Source organism: Hirundo rustica, chromosome 24 (assembly GCF_015227805.2).
Source record: "Hirundo rustica isolate bHirRus1 chromosome 24, bHirRus1.pri.v3, whole genome shotgun sequence".
NCBI lineage: Eukaryota > Metazoa > Chordata > Aves > Passeriformes > Hirundinidae > Hirundo > Hirundo rustica.
Window position 1 is genome coordinate 1,258,575 of NC_053473.1, and position 22,036 is coordinate 1,280,610.

Sequence of the window (22,036 nt, forward strand, 5' to 3'; positions counted from 1 at the left end):
GAAAACCAGAAATTACATAAGCCTAAGAAAAACCATTGACAGAAGCCAAACCCACGTCCATCCACGAAGCACAAATTCTCAGAGACTCAAGAAACAGAACAGGTTTCAGGAGACCTAGAGAAGGAAGGGGATAGGCAAAAAAACCACTGCAGCAGGGCAGGACCACTGTTGCCTTCCAGTGCCAGGAGAACAAGGGCCACACTGTGCTCCAGCGCTCCAACCCCATTCAGATGTTCACAGAACATCTCCAAGTCAGCATCTGTGAGGGTTCCATCCCCCAGCACCGAGAGAACCAGAGGAAAAAGGGATCTTGTGCATCTTGTCAGGTACTGCAGAGGAGCTGGTGAGCAGGAGTCACAGGATTTGCCATGATTTATTACTTCTGTCCTGGTCTCCTCCCCATGAACTGCTGTGTTTACTGCACTGCAGATCCCCCAGTGTCACTGACTGCTGTGACTGAAGGAACACCTTTCCTACAGGAGCTGCTGTATGAATCCTCCAAACTCGGGATCAGGCCTAAATGCTCAATCCGCAATTGAAAGTTTGCCAAAAGCACAACCCAAATTTTAGGCAGAATCCACAATCCTTCCTAACCAACACCTGACATTGGGCATGATGGAGGCTGTCAAGCATCCTGCAGATGTGAGCTTCAGGCATATGAATCTGCATGTGATGTAACATGTATTAAGATTTTAAGCAGGTAATTCTCTTCTATTTATCTTCCTTCAAAAGCTGTGAGCATCCCGTGCTTCAACCTTGTAAGAAAAAAATAATCAAGTAACACAAGTTTTCAAACTGCTAAAAATTATGAAGACACGAAACCGGACTTTTCCCAGAAAACACGCCAAAAAATATCCAAGAAAAAATTGCGAGAGAAGGACTAAAACCTCCTCTAGAGCAAATAAGAATCTCAGAGCAAGCACTGCCTCGACACTGTGTACAGCAGCAGCACAGGGTCAATTCCTCATCACAGTCTGGGATGCTGCAGGAGCTGGCAGGCCCAGCTCTGGGGAAGGCTGAGAGCCTCTCATGGGAACAAAAGAACAGATCTAGTCAAGGAGATGAAGATAAAAATTGCTCCCAGCTCTTCCCAGGCCAAACAAAGTCAGGGACACATTCAGTGCAGGAAGGACCCATCTGGCACAGAGAGGCTGGGAAGGGCCTGGCTGTTGCTCCCAGTTCAGTACTGGGAGACCTGAACAAGCACCAGGGATGGGAGAACACAGACAGTGTTCCAGAAGAAGAGGTGGCTCAACACCAAATGGAAGAGGAGATCAGAAGTGGACAAGTCCTTGGATGATGGTGCCTCAAATCTCTAGGTTGGAAGTTCCCTGTCTGGCAGAAATCATGCCTGTGGGAGTGCTAAATTTCTCATTCCCTGTTGCAGTATTTTTATTTTGCTGTGACACATCCTCCTGTGTGTGCAAGACAGCAAAACAGAATTTTTATCAAGCTCCTACTACAAAGGCTTACAGAGGGAACACCAGGGAGGAAGACAAGAATCATGTCTAAGTGTGACAGCAGAATATTCTACCCTCAAAGTTCTTCCAAGCCAGTCTTCAAAGTACTGCAAGAACACACAAGTGATGAGCTCCGTGACCCCTGCTGAGGCAGGTGACAGGCAGGAACCACATGTGCACTTCTACCAGCACAAAAGGCAACTGCTCCAATAAACACCACATTGCTCAAAGCAGCAGAAATGGGTGACACTTCTCTAAATGGGACAAATGACAATTTTTTCTGAAGTACTTCACACTAAAGATTGATGGACATAAGCCATACTATTCTCCACGTACATAAACCCAACATTTTCTTAGAAACCACCATGCTGTGAGGCTCAGTGTGCCCGTGGTGACTCCGGGTGCACTAATCAATGGCTTTAAGCTGAACGAGGGCAGAATTAGGCAGGATACTGGGAAGGAATTGTTCCCTGGAGGGTGATGAGGCCCTGGCACAGGGGGCCCAGAGAAGCTGCAGCTGCCCCACCCCTGGAAGTGTCCAAGGCCAGGCTGGCCAGGGCTTGGAGCAGCCTGGGACAGTGGGAAGTGTCCTTGCCCATGGCAGGGGGGTGGAACTGGATGAGTTTTAAGGTCCCTTCCAACCCACACCAGTCTGGGATCTCTGGGTGAAGAATGACACAATAGAAAAGGTAATTTGTGCAGCCTGAGAGAAAGGCTCTTACATCAATACAGGCACAACTAGACTTGTGCAATGAGAACTGGCCTTATCCTTCTGTTCTGGCTCTTTTCAGCTAATTTCAGTCATGGAGCGCCAGCAGGACCAGGCAGGCAGATCATAAAGAACACTGCCCTACTTCAAATCCCTTGAGCAAATAACCTGTCTAGAAGATTCAAGGTAAAGAGCAGGCATTTTTTCAGAGCTCTCATACAACATTCCCACCAGCAGCAGCTCAGGGAGTTAAGGCCTTTGTTTTCCACAACACAGAGGGTAATGAATAGAACAACACCTGCACTATGGACAGATTTACAGTGCCCACAGCACAAAGGCAGGGGGACTGTATCTTCCTGAGTGTTACTTTGTCTGGACATATCATACCATTTTTTCTTTTCAGGGAAAGCTGCAATGAATTTACAGACTAACTGTCAAACACAGAGGAAGAAGAGATTTGAAAACTCAGGCTATTTAACTTATTACACGTAGTAAAGCTGAATCTCCCTGTCAAAGATGCCTCTGCTGAGGAGACAAAGATTCTTTCAATTTTTAAGTCTTGCAGAGCACTTGCATCCATCAGTGACTCTTGACATCCATCTCTGGTGCCCCAGTTTTGCTGCAGACACAGAGTAGCACTAACCTGGTCTGTCTCTTGCCATTCAACAGCTGCTGGGCCACCGAGGCACATTTGTCTGCATCCTGTGTCACCAGCCGGAGGTGTCGCAGCAGGTCATTGTCTGGAAACTTCTTCATTTCTGATTCTTCTATCAAAGCCTTAAAACTGATGAGACCTGTTGGGAAAGACACTAAGTTAAGAAGTCTCCCTTTGAGATGGATTTTGCACGGTAAGGCTTAGAAACACAACATGTTAAATGTATTTCTATTTCTACTTCAGTTACACTTTGTGAAAAAGTGATTTACAGTCTTGTCACATAGAGACAGCTCAGCATCATTGCTGGGACTGTAACAGCTAAAATATTTACTTACAAACATGAAGTGATAAACGATTTCTTTTTATTGCCACATTAAGAAAAAAGTAACTACAGTTCAGAAACTAAGAACTGATAAAACAATCCCTTTAAACTATGTGCTACAGGCAGTAGGTAAGATCCTCACTTTTTTTGTTGTTGATCTTTGCCTCCAGGGCCTCATTGACGTTGGAAGCCCACTCGTTGTAGGACTCCGCGCGCATCTTGAGCGCGTTCATCATCGGGTACAGCTCCTCCAGGGTGTAGCGGTACCTGCGGGCAGCACACGACTCAAACCTCCAGCAACACTGCGGGCAGCAGGAGGGTGGAAGGAGGGGCACCAAGATGAGGATTCAGGCTGGACAGGGCTTGGGCCAGCCTGGATTGCTGGAAGGTGTCCCTGCCCATGGCATGGATGGAATGTGATGAGCTTTAAGGTCCCTTCCAGACCAAACCCTTTGGTAGTTCTAAGATGTGTTGGTTAAGCCTCTGTGCACTCAGAGTTACACAATTAAGACCTTACAACCTCACCATGTTCCTTTTGAGATAATTTCCGTGTTGTAATTGCTTCAAAAAGCAGTTTCTATGGGACAGCTAAGGAATTGTGGCACTGTCTTAGATTAAGTTACATTCATGTAGGACAAAGATGTACTAAACAGCACAGGAAAGTTAACAACGGGAAGGAAAGCTCCAAAAAGCAAAACAATACTCCTTGGCAAGCAAAACAATACTCCAAGGACTGGATCTAAGGGACAATGACCTGGTGGCTATAAATAAAAATGCAAACTAACGCAGCCAGCAATTTTTGCCATTATACAGCAAGAAGAGCTGAATGCTGAAGAGGCTTTGTGTGTGAGCACAAAACAGTCCCATTGTTGTGGGGGCACTGGATTTGCAAAGGACTGAAACAGAAAGAGAGACCAGCCCCACTGGCTGCAGAGATTACCAAACCACAGTATCTACACACACACTGCTATTTCCAGATCATGGTGTTAGTTACTACCTCAAGCTTACCCCAGTTTGTATTTGTAGGTGGGACAGGAGCAAAGGTCCTCGACGTGGTACAAGCACACCAACAGCCCAGGTTTGCAGGGACAATAAACTGCTGACATGAAGCAGGTGGTTTTACACTTCAGGCATTGTCGCTCATCGTCAGGGAACAGCTCGAACGTCACCCTCTCTGAGTCAGTCACTCCCTGCAAGAGTGTCACATCAAAGAAGTGATGAAGAAGTGACTGTTACAAAGAGGCTATTCCAAGATAAAGCATCAGAAGGTAAATTTATCAAAAGAATAATGGAGTTTAGATATAAGATATTCTACCCAGGTAGACAGAAATCTTGTTTAATGAAAAAATCAGCTCTTCTGACCAAACGACTGTAAGTACAGATATTACCTTAAAAGTGACATCCTGAACAACATTAAAGGGCAGGTACTAAAATAATGTGCATGATCAATGATTCTTTACCCAGGTGGTCCTCTGAAACCCACAACTTAGGAAGGGACTAGGTACCTCTAAGCCTCTGACACCCCAGTACAAGAACCAGCATGTTCTCACATCACTGTTTCAACTGTTATTTCATTCATTACAATGAATTCCATCCCTCCAAGTGTTCAAGGCCAGGTTGGATAGGGCTGGGAACAACCTGGGATAGTGGAAAGTGTCCCTGCCCACGGCAGGGATGGAACGAGCTGATCTTTAAAGCCCCATCTCACCCAAACCATTATTCCCTACAACTCACCAGTTTATCAACCTTCTCACGCAACCTCTTCTCCTCTTCAATCATAATAGCCATGTCTTTCTGGACTGTAGATGCCACCACAACGTCCAGGACATCTGCTTTGGAAGCCATTTTACAGATCATCTCATCGTGGGAGAAGACGCAGTAGCGGTTGAGCAGCCGGTAATGCTCCACGCACTGCCGGCCCAGGGGCAGCTGCGGGGCAGACACGGCGTCAGGGGGGCACTTGGGAAACGACATCACTCTGCATGCTACTAACCAAAAACTGCCCCAAGGAAAGGCCACGACAAATCCTTCCATCAACAATGTTCATACTTCAGAGGGTAAAACTAGAGAAATCAAAATCCCAAGCTGTGCACACCAGGAATGCTCATGGCTCTATCCCAGAGGACTCTATGGGTGTGAGCTGTGTAGCTGAGGGAGGTGCCCTCTCTTGTAGAGGTTGTAATTAAGGGCTGCTAAATCACTAAATCACAGTGGGCTCAGGAAGATCCAAGATAAAAATGCACTGAGGCCAAGGAAGCATCAAAAGGCCAAGTACATAAGCCTGGCCTGTTTCCAGCAGCTGAGGGATGTCCCAGGGCACTCAGAGCCTTCTCCCTGCTGACAGGAACGGTGCTGGCCCAGGGAGCACTGATGGCCCTGCAGGCAGAGCACACAGCTCATCCTGAGCTGGGCACTTCACTCAGCTCTGTTGTAAGGCCAGACAGACAGGGATGCTCAGAGTCCAATCAGGCTATGTGTTGGGTCCAACGTGAAACTCATGGAAGGACAAGAGGAAAAACCAAACCAACTGACGTGAGCACAGTCAAGTGCAGAAAGTTTCTTGCAATATTAGTCATCTCCCTCTTCTACGTAACGTTTTGGTTGGACTACACTTATGAATAGCCAAGACCTTTTGGGAGGAAAAAAAAAAAACCCACAGGAGAATTTGAAATATCAGAAGCTTCAAAGAGTCTTTGTGAGATCAGCCAGCACTGTGTGTCTGAGTCTGAGTCATCTGCTGTGAAGGTAAAACTACTTTTAACTTAGGTACAACTGTCCTCCATTTGTGTTTATTTTTAAGAAGACAAAGATCTTATTTAATAACTCTAATGTCATAACTGTAATGTGTGCTCATCTCTGCTGGTTCGGTGAGCTGAGTGAAGCTCACTGGGCATGATGCACTGCTCTGTAAGCCTTCCACTTGAACTTGAGAACTTCCTGCTCTTTTCCCATTAAGGTGTTCTTCCCTAAAAACCTGGAGCACCTCTGCTACGCAAGAGGATGCTCTCACATGAGATGCAATTCCTATTTTTTTCCCTACAAGAGGACTACGAATGTCTTTAACTGTTACTAATGTGCTACATTTATCAACTGACTTTATCACAGAAGCTAAAGCAGAAAAGATATCCAAGTTGGACTTGGTTTCCAACTGCAGAAAGCACCTCTTAGAGAATTCCCAGTGCAATAAACTGAGCAATTTCATCCATTAGGAACACAAAAAGGAGCAAACTCTAGCAGCACTGGTGCATCCCATTCATACTCCAGGCATGCACAGGACTGCGCCTCCCTCCTGCTGCAAAAGCTGCATCAGCCCTGATACAAAATTCCAACCCAAACCTTCAGAAGCAGAGGAAGCCCACAGTTCAGTGCACGACAAACTGCTCCAGCAAACACCATGCTGCCAGTGCCAGGCTTCTTCTGATCTACGGCCCGGATTTGTGCATCAGCAATAAATCAAAGCTGCACACCAGCTAGGAACAGCTTTGGAACTGCTCACTTAGGGAAAAATCGGTTTGGAACGTACCCAGTCCACGGTGCAGAAGTTCACAGCTTCAGCAAAGTTGAAGCCCTGGTTGAAGCCGCTGTGGTAAGCTCTGGGAAAGGTGATCACAAACTCCCCAGCACACTGGTTGGTTCTGTACACCTGGGGGGACAGACAGCCCAGTGTCAGCTCACGGCCAAACACAGCTGGCAGCTGCAAGGAGAACATGGATTTCCAACTTGCAGGAACTTCCGTGAGGACTTCCGAGAGTTTTAAAGCATAAGCCCAAGAATTACAACGGGCAGCTGATAAAGTGCCACGTAAAACCCCGGAAAGCCGAGGGTTCCACTCAGCCACACCCCACTCTGAACAGCTCTCGGTTGGCTGCCTGGGCCTTGTGCTCCTCACACCTCAGGGTTAGGGTCAACACAGATCCAGCTCTCTCCAATGTGCAGCTGAAGGGGAAGAAAAATTGGGAATCTTAACATTCATGTTATTATTCATCTAAGACTGTTATTCATAGACTATTATTCATCTAAGACAGTCATCATGAAAGCAGGCAGGTCTTCCTGCATCCTTCCATTTTGGAGACTACCACAGGAGACACCACAAATTTTGCTGCTTTTTCCAGATTTTCCTTTAAGTCCCAAGGTCAGCTCATCAAAAGCCAATTAAGTTGTAAAGGGACATAATTCCCATGAATAATCTAGTATGGAATAAGATGAAATCTGATGAAAAAATGTTTTTTAAATACCTAAGGACTTATCCAGGAAAAATAAGAGAATGCAGATGACAAATAAAGGAAGAATGGGGCTTGGGCCCTTGACAGAAACTCTGTGCCAAAAAACCAGTGTCTGATTGAACAGACATACAAGAGCTCCTGCCATTGTTCCAAAGGTAAAGCCTAAACCTTCCAGCTGAGACACAGAAATAGAAATATGCAAGATGGATCTCCAGAGAAGAGTCTGCCAGTCGATTCCAAAGGCAACAATTCCATTGCCCATCTGTTCACACCGGCACATTATAGTGTGGATAAGGAAGATGCAACACACATGGAAACCACCACACCACCTCTGTAATAAAAGTGGCTTCAATTATCAGCTTTAAGTAATCAAAGAGGGTTGGGTTGGGGGAGTAGCACAGGAGTCCGACACATACAGGCACCCCGTGGGCCATCAAAGTGTTCGGGTTCATTATGGTGACAAGTTGGTGCAAGAGATCTGGCTGGGACTCAAATAGCTCTGGAGCAAGTTTCTTCATTACATCCTCCAGCTGCTCAGCTGCGTACCCTGGGGCTCCATACCACGTTTTAGGCTCCCCCCTGCAAGATTATTAAAAAAAGTTAAATATAAGCAAACTTTAAGTTACATTTTTAGTCTTCTGCTTTAAAATACACCATGTCAAAGGAAGGGTATATCACCAGGAAGGAATGTAAAGGTTCTGTACCTTCCTGAATCTTCACATTTTACACAGGTCCCTCTTCTCCAGACCTGCCTACACTTCTGAGCAGGTACTTCAAATATTGTGGGGGAGGGAGAAAAAAAATCTGAAGAAGTTCTGCTGATTCCAGCACAACTTCAAAACATAAGCTGCCTGTCTTTTCCTATGAACACAAACTCCCTCTTGGGTCCAAAAACCAAAGCCAGTTCTTTCTGTCTTACGCATAACTGCCATAAAAGCAAGACGTAGGAAGTAGAAATCAGACTTCCAAATTATGCAAGACTTCAAGGGGAAAAAAAATTATATCCAGAGTAGGAACAAAGAACTTTGCACACCAGCTTTACCTGATGCAAGGCTGCTGAGAGAATTAAGGGGATGCAGATGTCTTCCAGCAGATACTGTTTCAAGCTTACACTGACACCAGCTCAATGCAGCACTGAGACAAAAGTACTGCCAGGGCCTTAGAAAGAGTGAACTTAGAAAAGGTATTTAGAAAGGAAAACAGACAAATCACCTTATTCCAAGACTGCTGAAGAGCTGGCAGACTAAAACTGACCCAACAGTGTTTTTTTCTTCCATCAACCATGAAACAATTGGGAGGATTCCAAAAGAAAAGAGTGAAGTGTGGATCCAGAAGTCTATCTCTCATCCCTAGGAGTTCATTCACTCACAAAGCCAGGGGAAGAGGACAGCCAGCAGGATGGACTGTGGAGGGGCAGTTACACACAAGGAATCACAGGAGGAGTTGTTACAGAGTGTTAAACAACTTTGCAGCCTTGGACCTGGCCATCATCCTGGGACAACTCTAGGAATCCAGGAAGACCAGCCACAAATGCAACTAAAAACCATCCTGTGTCTGGACTGGGCTCCCTGAGGAATGGGTGACAGATATGAACTGTGCTAAACTTGGAGCAGGACACTGGAACTGGGGGTCTCTGGACCTCAGGGGAACAGGTAACAGAGTTCTAATGCAGCTGTTGTGGTGCCAGCAGCCTGAGGGAGCAGCAGCGGAGGTCACAGGTCTTTTTGCTCTGCTTCCTGACTGCTCCACATCCCTGCCTGTACAAATACCAGCAGCAATGATGGCAATTCTTCCTCTGTCCAGGACTGACTTATTTATTTCCAAGCATCTTTAGAAGCAAAAGTTCAGGGTTTTTTTTTTTTTGTTTTTTCTTTTCTTTTTACCATTTCTAGAACTAACACAGGACTCAGAGTTCTGCAGGACTATTGCCTTCAGCCCTGGGAAAGATCTGCTGCTGCAGCCTGGGTCACTTGGGATTGGCTGCTCACAACCCTGCACCAGGCAGGACACAGGCTCCTCCAAGGCACATGGGAATGCTGAAGATGGACACACCATCCCTAGGACTCTCCCAAGAACCAGTCCTGCATTTGGAGTCTTTGATTTAGAGTTGGAGCACTGGCTCTGCAGAAGCAGGTTGCTCAGACTGCTCTGGCCAAGAACAGCTTTAACCTCAACCGCACATTGCTCTCCAATGCAGACTTAAACCTCTGCACTGAAGGGAAATAAAGATGAATATCTGCAAATGAAAGGATATCAAGGACTTTCCTGCCGGAGGATAAATAAACTGAAAGCAAGTCAAGCAATTTTCATGTGTGTCTGAATGTACCTTGTGTATAAACTAGTACATCTATGCAATGACACACCCTTCTGGCCTTCTGCAGACAAAAATGCAATGTGGGCACACTGTGGAGGACAGAAAGCCATTCTAAGAAGAGTGAGGAAAACTTTCCTAGAGGAAATGAAATCTGTGCTGCAATCTTCCCTCCCACCTACAGTTTTCAGTCTGACTGAAGACTCAGACAAAGAGGAAAAAAAAAAAGCAGTAACACACGACAAAAAAGATCGTTTTTACCATGTAATCCTGTCCCTCCTTCACTCACCCTCACTCAAACATTTGTTTTTGCAGGAAAGCAAGTGAATTAAGTCACTGGCTCTTGAGCTGCACTGCAGAAGCTGCTATTTCAAGGTGCAGCAACTGAATAACCAACCAAAAAGCACCCACTGAACAGCAGCTGGGATGTGGTTTCACCATTCTGCTTGAATACTCCTATGAACTAGGAAAGAGAAAGAGCTTGACAGGTTTCAGGAAGAGTGACAACCATAATCCAGATTCTAGAAAAGCTGTTGTAAGGTGAGAAGTTCAAGGAGTTCAGTCTATTTAGAATATCAAAGAGATGGCAAAGATCTGTCCTGATTACAACTGACAAGTGTTGGCTTGATGAGAGGATTTATGACAGCATGATCCATCTAACACACAAAATGTGCCGGAACTGAGCTGTTAGCTGAAGTTGGATGATTTTTAAAAGAAAACTCGCATGGTTTTTCGTTAACATTGAATATAATAAAAGATTGATGGAATATCTGCTGCATCTCTCATGGATTTTTTTAAAACTGGGAATGGATGTCTCTTTCCAAATATGACCTCTTGTCCAAAAGCAAACCAATGTAAGAATTCCACTGTCAGATTTGACCCTGCTGCAACAGGACAGCAACGGTTACTCTGGCTGAGCTCTGTGAATCTGCTTTTATTCCATTAATTAAGGGGATTAGGGAAGGAAGGGGAGACTGTTTCCTAGACTGGGTTTATTCCTCAAACTCACCAATGCAGATAGTTAATGGAATAGCTCCAATGGTCTTCTATATGCCAACAAAATGAGGAGAAGCACATTCCTACGTACAGCCAGGGCAATTTCATCCCACAGATGTCCGCAGTGATGTGAGCAAGCACAGACTGCTCCATCACAGGCATGTTGTTCAAATTCCAGCCACTATCAAGGTATTCCTGAAAATTGAACAGAACAGTCACAGGTTTATTCATCAAGAAGTGAAAACCCCAAGAAGATAAAACTGCTCAAGAGCAATAGAAGAAAAGCACTTTTCCCAGCTAAGGAACATAAGAATCAGGTCAATGACCCAAAGACTAAACCCTCCATTGTCTTTGCCTCTTTCACAACCCTGACCTGCCCTGCTTTGTTAAAATAAGGCAGTTTTTATTTGGTTTTATTTGGTTTGGAAGTTATTTATTAACTACTAGAATAAACCTATGGCTTTGAATGGCTGATCACAACAAGTTTTATTCATTCAAAACCCCAGTGTGATTCTCCTCTTCAACTACTCCGCCAGACACTCAAAACAAACACTTTGCAACCCAGTTCCATTATTGTGCTTTGAACCAAGGAGAGTTAGTCAACGAAAAACTGCAACAAAAACATTCACAGTGAACTCAAAGACCTACCTCTTCTTCTGGTCTAACTTTAAACTTCCCACCTCTAACTGGGAAGCCACTGCCAAACTCCTTCGAAGCAATGTCAGCTCCATATTCCACTGTCACATCCTCTTCAATGGTACTGACAAGTCTCCAAAATTCTTTTTCAACCAGCTCAGTGGGGACCATCTAGGCATGAAAAGGGAGTATGTACTGAGGAATTGGTAGATAAGAAGCATGTGCATCAAAGCTGTCACAGGGAGGAACCTCCATTAGCTTGAAGCTTTTCCTCATTTTAAAATTGTTTCAACAAGAGAAAAACAACTGGAGCAGAGATGTGGTTGCAGGAGATACTGCTGCCCTGTTCTCTCAGGAATGGCTGTCACTGCTCTCTTCCCTACAGACACTTCTTCTAAAGTGAGAAAAAAACAAATAAAACCACAAGCAGCTGGTGGAACAAGAAACCACAACACCAGCAAGAACCAGGATTTGATGATGTAAATGAGAACCTCTGATTTGGGATTTCATCCCATTCCAGACCAGAATCCCTCCCTTCCTCCCTCCCCAGATTACCTATTTTAGCTAACCACACAAAATGGAGGATAAAGCAGGAACATACGTGTACTGGCATGTTAAAATAGTCTGACTTGAAGGCATCAGCCATTTCCCCAAACGTGCGGAGAGTGTAGTCTCGTGCTGCTTGTTCAAAGCCAAAGGCTTCTTGAGGCTTGTTACACTCCTGCAAGTGAAATGTAATTGTTTCTGTAAAGCATCAACACGACACTGTGCTCAGATTTACACAAATGGGCTCCTATAACAGCTTCTAAGCAGTAAGGAAGAAGGACACCATTGAAATGAAAACACTCCCAAAAGGCAAGGAGAAGAAGGAACTCTGCTAGATTCACTAAATTACAATATCTATTTATAAATCTGCTTAAACATTAATGAATTAATATGCCTAATTTCTCCTTACTCTAGCAGAGTTAAACAGGGTAAGATCCATAAACCACCACACTGAAGCACCCAGATAGACTCCAATCTTAAGTACAAAGGTATCAGTTAAAATCCAGAATGTTCTTCAAAGGCAGACCAATTTTTGGCTCAAAACAGTGTCAGCTTTGCAATATAAAACATTCCCAGCCTTCATCTTAGCTTTACCTCTATCACCTTGTTTGCACAACCTTAAATAAGAACAAATTGTACTTTCTATTCCTGTGATCAGTTTAAAAAACCCCACAAAATACAAATCAGCCTTTGGCCTAACTGCAGTGATTTGTCAGATTACCTGAGCCAGACACTGGGGACACCTCCAGTCCCCCTTGGGAACATCATGGAGGGGTGGAATTAAACAGAAGGTGTGGTAACTGTCATCACAGCCGTCACACAGCAGGAGTCTGTCCTCATCATTCCCACTGCCACACAGGAGACACACATACAAATCCACCTGCAACACAAAATTCCACAGAAGGAATGGGAGCTGAAGGTAACTCAGTGTGAAAGCAGTTTGGTAACTCCTACCTGTGACATTTTTCAAAGCTGATTCTTACTTTACCTCTGCAATGGAAATGAGACAAACACACCCTGAATACCCTTTTAGAAGCTGAAACACCTCCCTCTGTAATTTAAGGAAAGACCACAAGAGCTGCAAGCCTTTCCATGCATTTTTTTTTTCCTCAAATGCCAGGAGACTTGACTGAGTGCCAGGATAGCTCACATCAGCAGCACTGTGGCCTTGGCAGGTCCAACCCAACACCTGGGGCTGGGCAGGAATAACCCAACACTTGCTGGGGGCTCACAAACCCTTTTCCCATGTGCAGCCTCGGGTGTTTCATTCCCCTCTGAGACCAATTGCATTGGAAGACAGAAATCTGGAGAGAAAGGGGTTCCTGCTGCTGGGGGTGTTCCTTATGTTCCCCAGAGAAGGCACCAACCTCCCAGGAGAGCTTTGGGTAGAGGGGCAGCTCTTAATTCTGACAGAGCAGCTCTCAAGCCCCAGGGACAGGCAGAGGCACTCCAGCCTGGGATGGGCTCTCTGCAGCTTGTCCTACACCCAGCTCTCATGAGCAATAGCCTGGAAGGCTCTTCCTAAACACAGAACAGAGTCATGAGGACAGGCAGAACCTCTTGCCTTATGCTGCTAAAAAAAGCAGCAGCATCTCCTGCTCCTCCCCACAAGCTTTTTTCATTTGGGGCAGTGAGGTTGTCAGGCTTCTGGGATTTGCACTCCTCATCCTCAGGTACCAGCTACAGGTGTGGGTTCAATGAGAACACGTTTGGTTTTAGAAGGGATCCAACTCGTAGCAGACAATCTCAGCATTATCTTCTCAAAAGCGAAACAATTCCCACTGCCTTCAGTCAGGTGGGGGTTTTGGGGGATAGCTGGTGGTGTGGGAGAGCTGGAGCAGGAACAGGGTGGGGGTTTTAAGATGCATTTGAACAAAGCTTCCAATTTAGTGCTGAAATTGTGGAATCAGGGGCAGGTCTGTGAAGCGCCATGTGTCACAGCCTGCACGGAGCTCCCCGGAGGTTACAAAGCAGTAGGGAGGATCAGGTCACACGAGAACCACTTCCACTGGACTATGCTTTCATAATGCTTATTTTGAGACTGCACTTTGGGGACAGAAAATAAGTTCCTCTAGTTATAGATAATGAAAACTTAACCATGCTGTCATTTCCAGCTTTGAGAGGCAGGAAGCTTTGGCAGTGTTGATATTCCAGCAGGCACAAACACTGCTGTGCTTTAGCCTAGGGCTCCAGGAAGAAGACAAGAGTCCTCCACGTGACAAAGTGACAGCAGGTCTTACTGCACACCCCTGAGAAATCCAGAAATGCCTGCAAAACATGCAGCTGCAGGAAGGCAGGGGGTACTCACAGCATTGGTGGGTTTTTTAGATTTGACTTTGGATTTGTCCTTCTCTGGCTCCCCAGAAAGTTCTTTCTTCTCAGGGAGTTTCACCACACTGCGCATTTCCTTGTCTGGACAAAGGAAAAAAAAAAAATTACAAAATGTTTCAATGCTTAGCATTCTTAGTAATTATTTGTTTTATTTATTGCTTGTTAGACTGCATCATACCAGAGTTGTTTGAATTGTTATCCCCTCTGCACTTGTTTCGGTCAGAGTAGGGCAAGACTTGAACTCCTGCAGTGCCTCCAGAACCCAGTATTATCCAAAAATCCCAGCACACCACCATGAGCCAGCACTGGCTGTCACAGCCCATAGTTTTTTAGTATTTTATATGCCATTTCAATTAATTTTAATTAAATTATGTGCAGGTTTATAAGCTAAGGTTTTCTTTCCATGTGGTGTAAAAGAATGTTGTCAAGAGCTTTTGCCTTCTATTCTTGGGGGAAGGAGGCTACTGCTTAGAGACATCTTGAAGAAAAAAAATCAAATTACAAAACACCATAATCTAAACAACTTATTGAAAAAAAAAATATATATTTTGAATGAACAAATGAGAGTGACAGATTGCTCAGGTAATTTCAATTATTGAATAGTTGTAAATGGTTCCTGTATTTGGCTAAATTATTTATCAGCAAGCTTATTCTTCTGTTTGATAGCATTAAATATTGCTTCTCAGTCTCAAATAATTATTTTTTAAGGAGAGACTAGACTCAGGACTGCTGATAGCAGCAACTTAATCATATTAAGGGAACTTTATCATTAAGCTCAAAACATACTATCTTTTGCCTTCATGAGTTTAATTTCCTGATTTCAAGTCCAAATTCTTTCCTAAAAGTGTCTGATATCTGATACATTTTTAAAAGAGTATCTTCTGTTTAAAGCTCATGGACTAATGTTATGTAAATTACAAAACAAAAACATGGCTCCAGTCTCATTTCCGATTGTTCCAGAAGAGACACCCAAGATCAAAAAAGTACAAGTCTTTTTCAAATAAAAATATCATCTTCAAGAAAACTCAACCACATACAACGAAAAAAACCCCCAAAATACTTCAAACCCATAAAAGAACTTTTTATCAAAAAAAATCCAATTTTAAAATTAACTGAAAGTTGAGGTTTTTATAAAATACTTCGAATAATTCCAACTGCTGATTTTAGCTCTAGCCCTAAAACATTTGTGCCAAGTAACAGAAGCTGCATTCACGCTGCGTTTCACTCACCACCTTCACTCTTTGGAGGGGCACAGCCCATTCTGCGTCTCAGATTGTGAGTTCTGGCTTCTGGAGGGTCAGTCTCAGTTTTAACATTGGTTGCCTTTAAAAAATGAAAAAAAATTAAAATAAAAACCAAGGAAAACCCCCTCAGGAACGTCCTTAGCTGGAAGACTCTGGTTTGCCACTTGTGTTTGGGAAGATGCTCGCTGCCAGCTGATCTGGCTGCTCGCCCAAGCACAGAGAGATGAGTTTGGAATCTCCAGCTGGCTGTGGGAAAGGCTGGCTCTGTGAGTCCCAACTAAACATTTTCTAAGGTCTCTCCCAATGCAAACCATTTGATGATTTTGAGCTTGAGACTTGTAACTTGCCTCGTTCCAGGAAAAAGGCAGACAGGTGAGAGTCAGAGAGAAACTCTGAGGGCTTCAATTCAACTCAGAACCTTACAAACCACTCAATCTAAAGAGACACCTGGAGTTCTGAAATACTTGTCTTCAATTATTTACAATTAGTTCAGAGAGAAATAATGCAGGGAACAACTTGGAAGATTTGAAAACAAATCCTCCAAAACGTCCATGCCAATAATGATACCAGGATTTGGGTTTGCTTTCAGTGGGACCCATTAAGAAGCAAAGAACAAGGAACTCGGTGCTTTCACAGATTTTCTTGTACTCCTGAGGAGCAGAACATGCTCCAGTCTCCAAAGCAGGGACCTTTGTTGGTGCATCTTCAAACTTTCAACACAGAATAATGCCCTTCCATTTAATGCTCACATTCCTTCCCTGAAGTTTTGAGATGGTGGGAGAACAATTCTCAAATCCCTCAGTGTTACAAGAGGTTTCTCCAACACTGTTTTTTAAGGAAATGAGGTCATGCAACTTTCAGCCACTCTCTGAAGCCCAGAAGAGGGGATGTGTGGCCCAGGTCTAAGGCAGGACTGGACACAGCCCCAGGTACTCCAAGGGGTGGGAACTGTTGTTCAGTCTAGTGCTTTTTGCAGGCATTGGTTGTTTCATTTCAATTTTTACAGAGCTGGTTTTGACATTATCTCTTAATCACTTTTGTTCTCTTTGCCCAATTACCTCCATCAGACCAGGAGGATGTTCCATTGCTTAAGATCTGAACCAACAGAAGTAGCTCATTGTGTGCAGCAGTTCTGCCTCAGGGGCAGCCTGCCCTGAACCTCAAGTGCAAGGACAGACCCCCAGCTTCTGCATCTTCAGCTCCTCTGAGCTGTGCCTTTTGTGCTTCAGCTGATACTGATCTTCACAAGAGCAGCTCCTGGTTTGGCCTGAGCCTTTTATCACATCAAGTCATCTCACTCTCACCTCCCCTGCATTGTTGTGGTCTTTCACACTGAACTGTTCTACATCAAGCACTTAAAGCCTCTGCATTACAAAACCAGCCTAGGCAGTCATTGCCCTTTTCCTTTCTCATTAAGCACATTTTCTCCTGGCTGTTTACTCACTAGGTAGGAAAGGGCAAGGTAAAACTGCATGTGTCTCACAACTGCAAACAACACTTATCCTACGGGCCACAATAATTTCCAGTACTTCCCTGTGGTCCACTTCTTCTAAATGCTTTCGGTCAGCCTTTGAAACACAGGACACATCAAACTGGCAAACATGAGAATGAATTTAAGACTCACAGCTTAAGACACTGACAAATTGTTGTGTATCTCATTAGAGGGAAAAATTGAGATGTGACCCAAACGTTACTCTTCTGCAACCAGGTCAGTGCAAATTACAACTGCTTGGAGCTCCAATACTGAATAAAATGGATTTAATCATCTTCTCTGACTGCACTGACACGGAACAGCAAGATTGATACTAACAAATCTTAACTTTGGGAAACTGCTGTCTTAAAACTCTACAGCTCCTGGGTAAGCCAACAGTCCCTGTTGCTCAATTCAGCCTTAGCGCTGTATGTTCCAGTTATGATCTTAATTACGGATTTTCTTTCCAAAAAATGATGTTTACAACATCAGCAGTGCTTGGGGCAAGAGCTGAGAGGACAGCCTTGCCTTTTGGCTAAGGATGAGCAGTTGGTTTCCCCCAAAATTCAAAAATGTGCTCTGTCAGTGCCATCTGACACCACTGCCAGAGAAACAGCTGGAATTTTAGTGTGTATTTGTCCTGTTGTCAATTCTTAAGGGATCCATGAGAACAAGTATCCTTCAACCACAGGCAGACACTTCAAATGGAAAGTTTCAGCCCAAACTACTGAAGTTTTACTGAAGCTCAGAATCATAAATCCACTTGTAACCAGGTATTTGAGTTGAAAAGCTTTAGAAACCCTTAATTGTAACTCATTAACCAAGCCTAATTACAGGCAGGATTTACAACAGCTAAGCTGTACTATTGGTACTAATAAAGACCAAGACCAGAACAATGGGAGTTAATAAGAGTCTGAAACAAACTGTGACCTTCCTAACTCATGATGTCACTACTAATCAGACCCTCGCCTGGGAATATCCTCCCCTACTCTTCATCTGCTCAAACAAAAGAAATAGGAACTCTCTGGAGATAGGATCAGCAGGCTGGAAAGGCTGGAGCCAAAGTATTACTGTTTTCCAGCAACAAAGGAGACATGATCTCCTAAAATATGTCTTCATAGAAGATACTGAGATATAACCAATACATTTCATGCTTATCCAAATAAATATTGTTTCTTAAGGACATGCAAGATTGTGCAGAACCACAATGACTTGATGGAATATATTTTTTCCTTATATTGCACGGGTAAATTAACACAACTTGATGGAACTCGAGTGAAAAATGAATTATAACAATGCTAACATTATAACCAAAATCTTCCCCGCTCTAATAGCTGGCTTCAGCTCACGAGAGATGTACAGAAACCTCCCGGTACATTTGGAGAATAAGTGCTGCTCACTGACTAAGGAACAACAGATCAAAGCTGCTTCATTTCCAGGATCTGTCACCTGCATTTTAATCTAAGAGCCCCAGAGTATCTACATGATGCTGAAAGCATAACCCCACTGTACACCCTCACTAACAGCTCCCACAGCAGAGCCTCCCAGAACTCCAAACCTCAGGAACACGCTTGGTAAAGTATCAGACAATTCTGACCCATTATTTACGATTCACGCATTTATAAATGTTTCGGTAGCCCTGACGGAGTGAGGCAGCTGCTCCTGCACACACACAGTGATGTGCTCAGGGTGCCCTGCTGCCCTGGGCGGGCTCACCTCGGGCGTCAGGCGCTTGGCGCGGCGCGCGGGCGGGCAGCTCTCCGACGGCGGCACCGACTGCCGCTGCGGGATGTCGTGGGGCTTGTACTCCTTGTCCTTCGTGTCACTGCTCAGATCTGGCTTCTGCAAGCACTAAAGAGACAATTTGATTACTTCATTTCTGTCTCCCCTTGTTTCCCTAGAACAATTTCCTGGCTCATGGAAAGAACATAGACAGGCCCTTAATAATTCCCATGCTGAGTTAATAAACAGCATGTATGACAATGGTAACGTTACCTATCCGAACAAGGCACAACATCACTTTTTCTGATCATTTTATCGGCTGCAATAGCCATAATAATGGATCTTAAATCAAGCTGAAGTCATCCTTTAAGTGTTAATGAGTACCAAACATTTCTCTGTGTGGAATATCAAGCCCAGCTCTTCTGGCAGATGGGGCCTTTGCAGACTCGGTCACCAGCACTCTGAAACTGCTGAATGTCCTAAGGTTGAGTGGCTGTGCTGCCAACATACAGAGCAATATAAAAGTAAATTACAACCTATCAAACATCCCTGTCCTAACTGAAATACAGCTCTGTACCACGCACATTGCAGGAGCTCCCTTCCTTCCATGTTTTGGAGAGGACAACTGCTGCTTGAATTAAGGGTAGAAGGGAAAAGAGGCAAGAACAGTTTTAGTTCTTTCAAGCTGCTGAATGAACACATTTAATTGCTGAAAACTGTGCATACCTCTGGCAAGAAACAGAATAATTAATGACAATTCCCCGTTTGTCAAGCCACACAACACTCAGTAACTGCAGACAAAATGTAACAGTTTTTAATGAGTAAACAGCAAATCCTACAGAAAGAAAAAAGCTCATGCTGCCAGGAAGTAATTCATGAAATTGCTGGATCCACATTTCCCCAGATCTGTTAGTCTGTTCCCATCACAAGCATTTTCTCAGCAAGAGAGAGCGGTAAAGAACAGAGAGAACCACTGCAGTGGTGTAAGGATGATGATGCCCTAAAGACAGCACAGAAAACAGACTTTCAGAAACAAATGACTGCCAGAACGGAGGGGGGTAGGGGCGAAGGAGGAAAAAGTGTTATTTTAGAAGAGAAGTCTATGCTGAAAAATGATGTATTTAACAAAAAAAGCAGGATGTCATTAACCATCACCCACAGCCCACAACACCGACCAAAGGAACCTCCAGAACTGCTGTTTGCTTTCAGACTGCCTTCAGTCTCAGACTTTGTAAACCCTAGATTTATACTCTGAAAGCAAATGGCTGACTTAATTTCAGCATTAAATCCGCAGTACCACTCACTCTGCATCACATGCACATGAACAGTGAGTCCTGAGTGATGCTCAGAGGTTGGGTCTGGAGCCCCAGAGCACTGCAGCTGCCTCTTCCCAAGAGCCTGGCCCCTTAAAGCTCCCACTGGAACCAGAATCACAGGTTCACTGAAGGATTTGGGTGAGAAGGGACATTAAAGATCACCTTCTTCTAAGCCCCTGAGATTGGCAGGGACACCTTCAACTAGACGAGGTTGAGACCCATCCAACCTGGCCTTAAATGTTTCCACACGTGAGGCATCTACCAAAGACGAAAGGAGATGATGTGACATCAACAGCAGTGGAAGAAAGCAAAAAATAACAATTTCTCAGAACAGAAAACAGGCAAGCAGAAAGAGCAAATATCCAGGAAAAGGTTGAAAATGAGAGAACAGAAAAGAACTTCTTTAAAATCTGGGTCCTTGAATCATTTCCTCATGTGAAAAGCAAAATTATCAGGGGGAAAAAAAAAGGAGTTTCTACTGCTTCAGATAATAAAAGACATATGATTCTTGAAAACAAAGATCTAGAAGGCAAACAGCTTTTCCTAAACAAAAGTGTAAGAAAACCTTGAAAACCAACAGATTGTGCCTCACTTCAGCACAGTGCCCAAACAAACCCAAAACAAAAAAAACCCAAACTAAACACACACAAAAACAACAAAAAACCCCACACAAACCAAACAAAAAAAGCCCCAAAACCAAACCCCTCCAAAAAACAAACAAAAAAATCCCCCCAAACTCCCAAGGAAAAAAAAAAACAAACCCCAAAAAACCCCCACAAAACAAAAACCCACCCCAAAACCCCCAAACAATCAAAAAACCAACCAACCAACCAAAAGAGCCCCAAACCCCACAAAAAAAGAGCACTCACTGCTCCTTGAAAAACACCAGAAAGCCTTTCCTAACTAAAGATGTCTCACACCTATTTAAGCACAGACATTTCCCAGTGCCTCTCTAACCCGAGGCAAAGGCAGTGGTATGGAATGGCTGCTAATTCACCAAGAGAACACCTAGAATTGTTAATTTCTAAGGATGAGAATTCCTCTGTCCCTCCTTTACTCCTACACTGGTGATCAACTATCTGCAAGCAAGGACACAGCTGGCATCTCTCCAGAGCTTCCCTCTTCCCAAGCAGGCTCTGGCCAGGTTGAGCTTCCACCAGCCACTCCCCAGAAGCTCATCCCACACACTCTGACCATGATTTGGTTATATTCCAACAGGATGGTTGCACACATGATCCTTGAACCCTCAGCAGTGGCACAGAGCAAGTTAAAATCCATCAGCTGAAGCCACGGAGGAGCAGCTGCTTTGGCAGACAAAGGACAAAGGAGGAATGGTCACAAGGCCTTCAGGAAGTCAAAAGATTGGGGGAGGAAAGGGATATAGTCATCTCCTCCAGGTTTAGACATTTAGTAGTAGGAATTAAATTGGTAGTAATTTACACAAAAGCCAATCAGTCAGGTTCCCTGCACTTGTAGAACACAACTGGTTTACCCCTGCTACACATCTATGGAGGGTAAAACCCACCAAACTCCAGAGGTGCTCATGTTTCTCCAGGAACCATGAAGGTGCCAGAGAACTGTCTTACACTGAAACATCTTTATCAGAGGCAAACACATATAAATCTTTGGAAATACGAATCCCACTAAGGCCACTCAAGCTTTAGTTTGGAAAAGAGAGCACATGCACAGTTACTGAGTCAGCTGGATTCAGTGAAAAACAGAAATAAGTCCACCTCGAGGCCCCCAAAACGTAGCTGAACTTTAAATCATGAACATCTGGGCAATGCACCACAGAAGATGCACTGACAGAAGATACTGGATAGCTCAGCTGATGCAGGGGACACTTTTCCCTCTGGGAATTCAGTGTGACTCCCGGGGCAGACACACTGTTACTACAGCTGGGAACGAGGTGCAGGTGGCAGGAACCAGTACGAACAGGTTCACTACTCTGGAGACACCCCAGGCCTGTGTAGTCCAATTTCAAAATAAGAGGAAAATAAATACCCCCTGTGGAGAGCTGCTCTGGGTATTAGAAACTGGCTGGTTTAAGCAATTTTTGCTGTTGGACTGAACATGAGCTTTAATGAAAACATG

At 44.3% G+C, this 22,036-nt stretch overlaps 1 protein-coding gene across 3 annotated transcripts in view; it reads right to left on the reverse strand.

The window, feature by feature from the left end:
- The window catches only part of KDM5B (lysine demethylase 5B), a 55,249-nt gene that overhangs the window by 15,859 nt on the left and 17,354 nt on the right, over window positions 1-22,036 (reverse strand). The window contains exons 1-14 of one of the 3 annotated variants that reach the window (XM_040085448.2): window positions 20,812-20,946; window positions 18,621-18,755; window positions 15,419-15,512; window positions 14,167-14,270; window positions 12,580-12,738; window positions 11,914-12,033; window positions 11,325-11,483; window positions 10,690-10,871; window positions 7,786-7,948; window positions 6,670-6,789; window positions 4,881-5,075; window positions 4,155-4,336; window positions 3,289-3,413; window positions 2,813-2,963 (exon numbers count right to left, since the gene is read on the reverse strand). In XM_040085448.2, coding sequence (XP_039941382.1) covers window positions 2,813-2,963; window positions 3,289-3,413; window positions 4,155-4,336; window positions 4,881-5,075; window positions 6,670-6,789; window positions 7,786-7,948; window positions 10,690-10,871; window positions 11,325-11,483; window positions 11,914-12,033; window positions 12,580-12,738; window positions 14,167-14,270; window positions 15,419-15,449 — 1,691 coding nt within the window. In that variant the 5' untranslated portion in view covers window positions 15,450-15,512; window positions 18,621-18,755; window positions 20,812-20,946. Of the gene's footprint in view, window positions 1-2,812; window positions 2,964-3,288; window positions 3,414-4,154; window positions 4,337-4,880; window positions 5,076-6,669; window positions 6,790-7,785; window positions 7,949-10,689; window positions 10,872-11,324; window positions 11,484-11,913; window positions 12,034-12,579; window positions 12,739-14,166; window positions 14,271-15,418; window positions 15,513-18,620; window positions 18,756-20,811; window positions 20,947-22,036 lie in introns of those variants that run through there. The other 2 variants (XM_040085446.2, XM_040085447.2) reach the window with 2 other exon arrangements.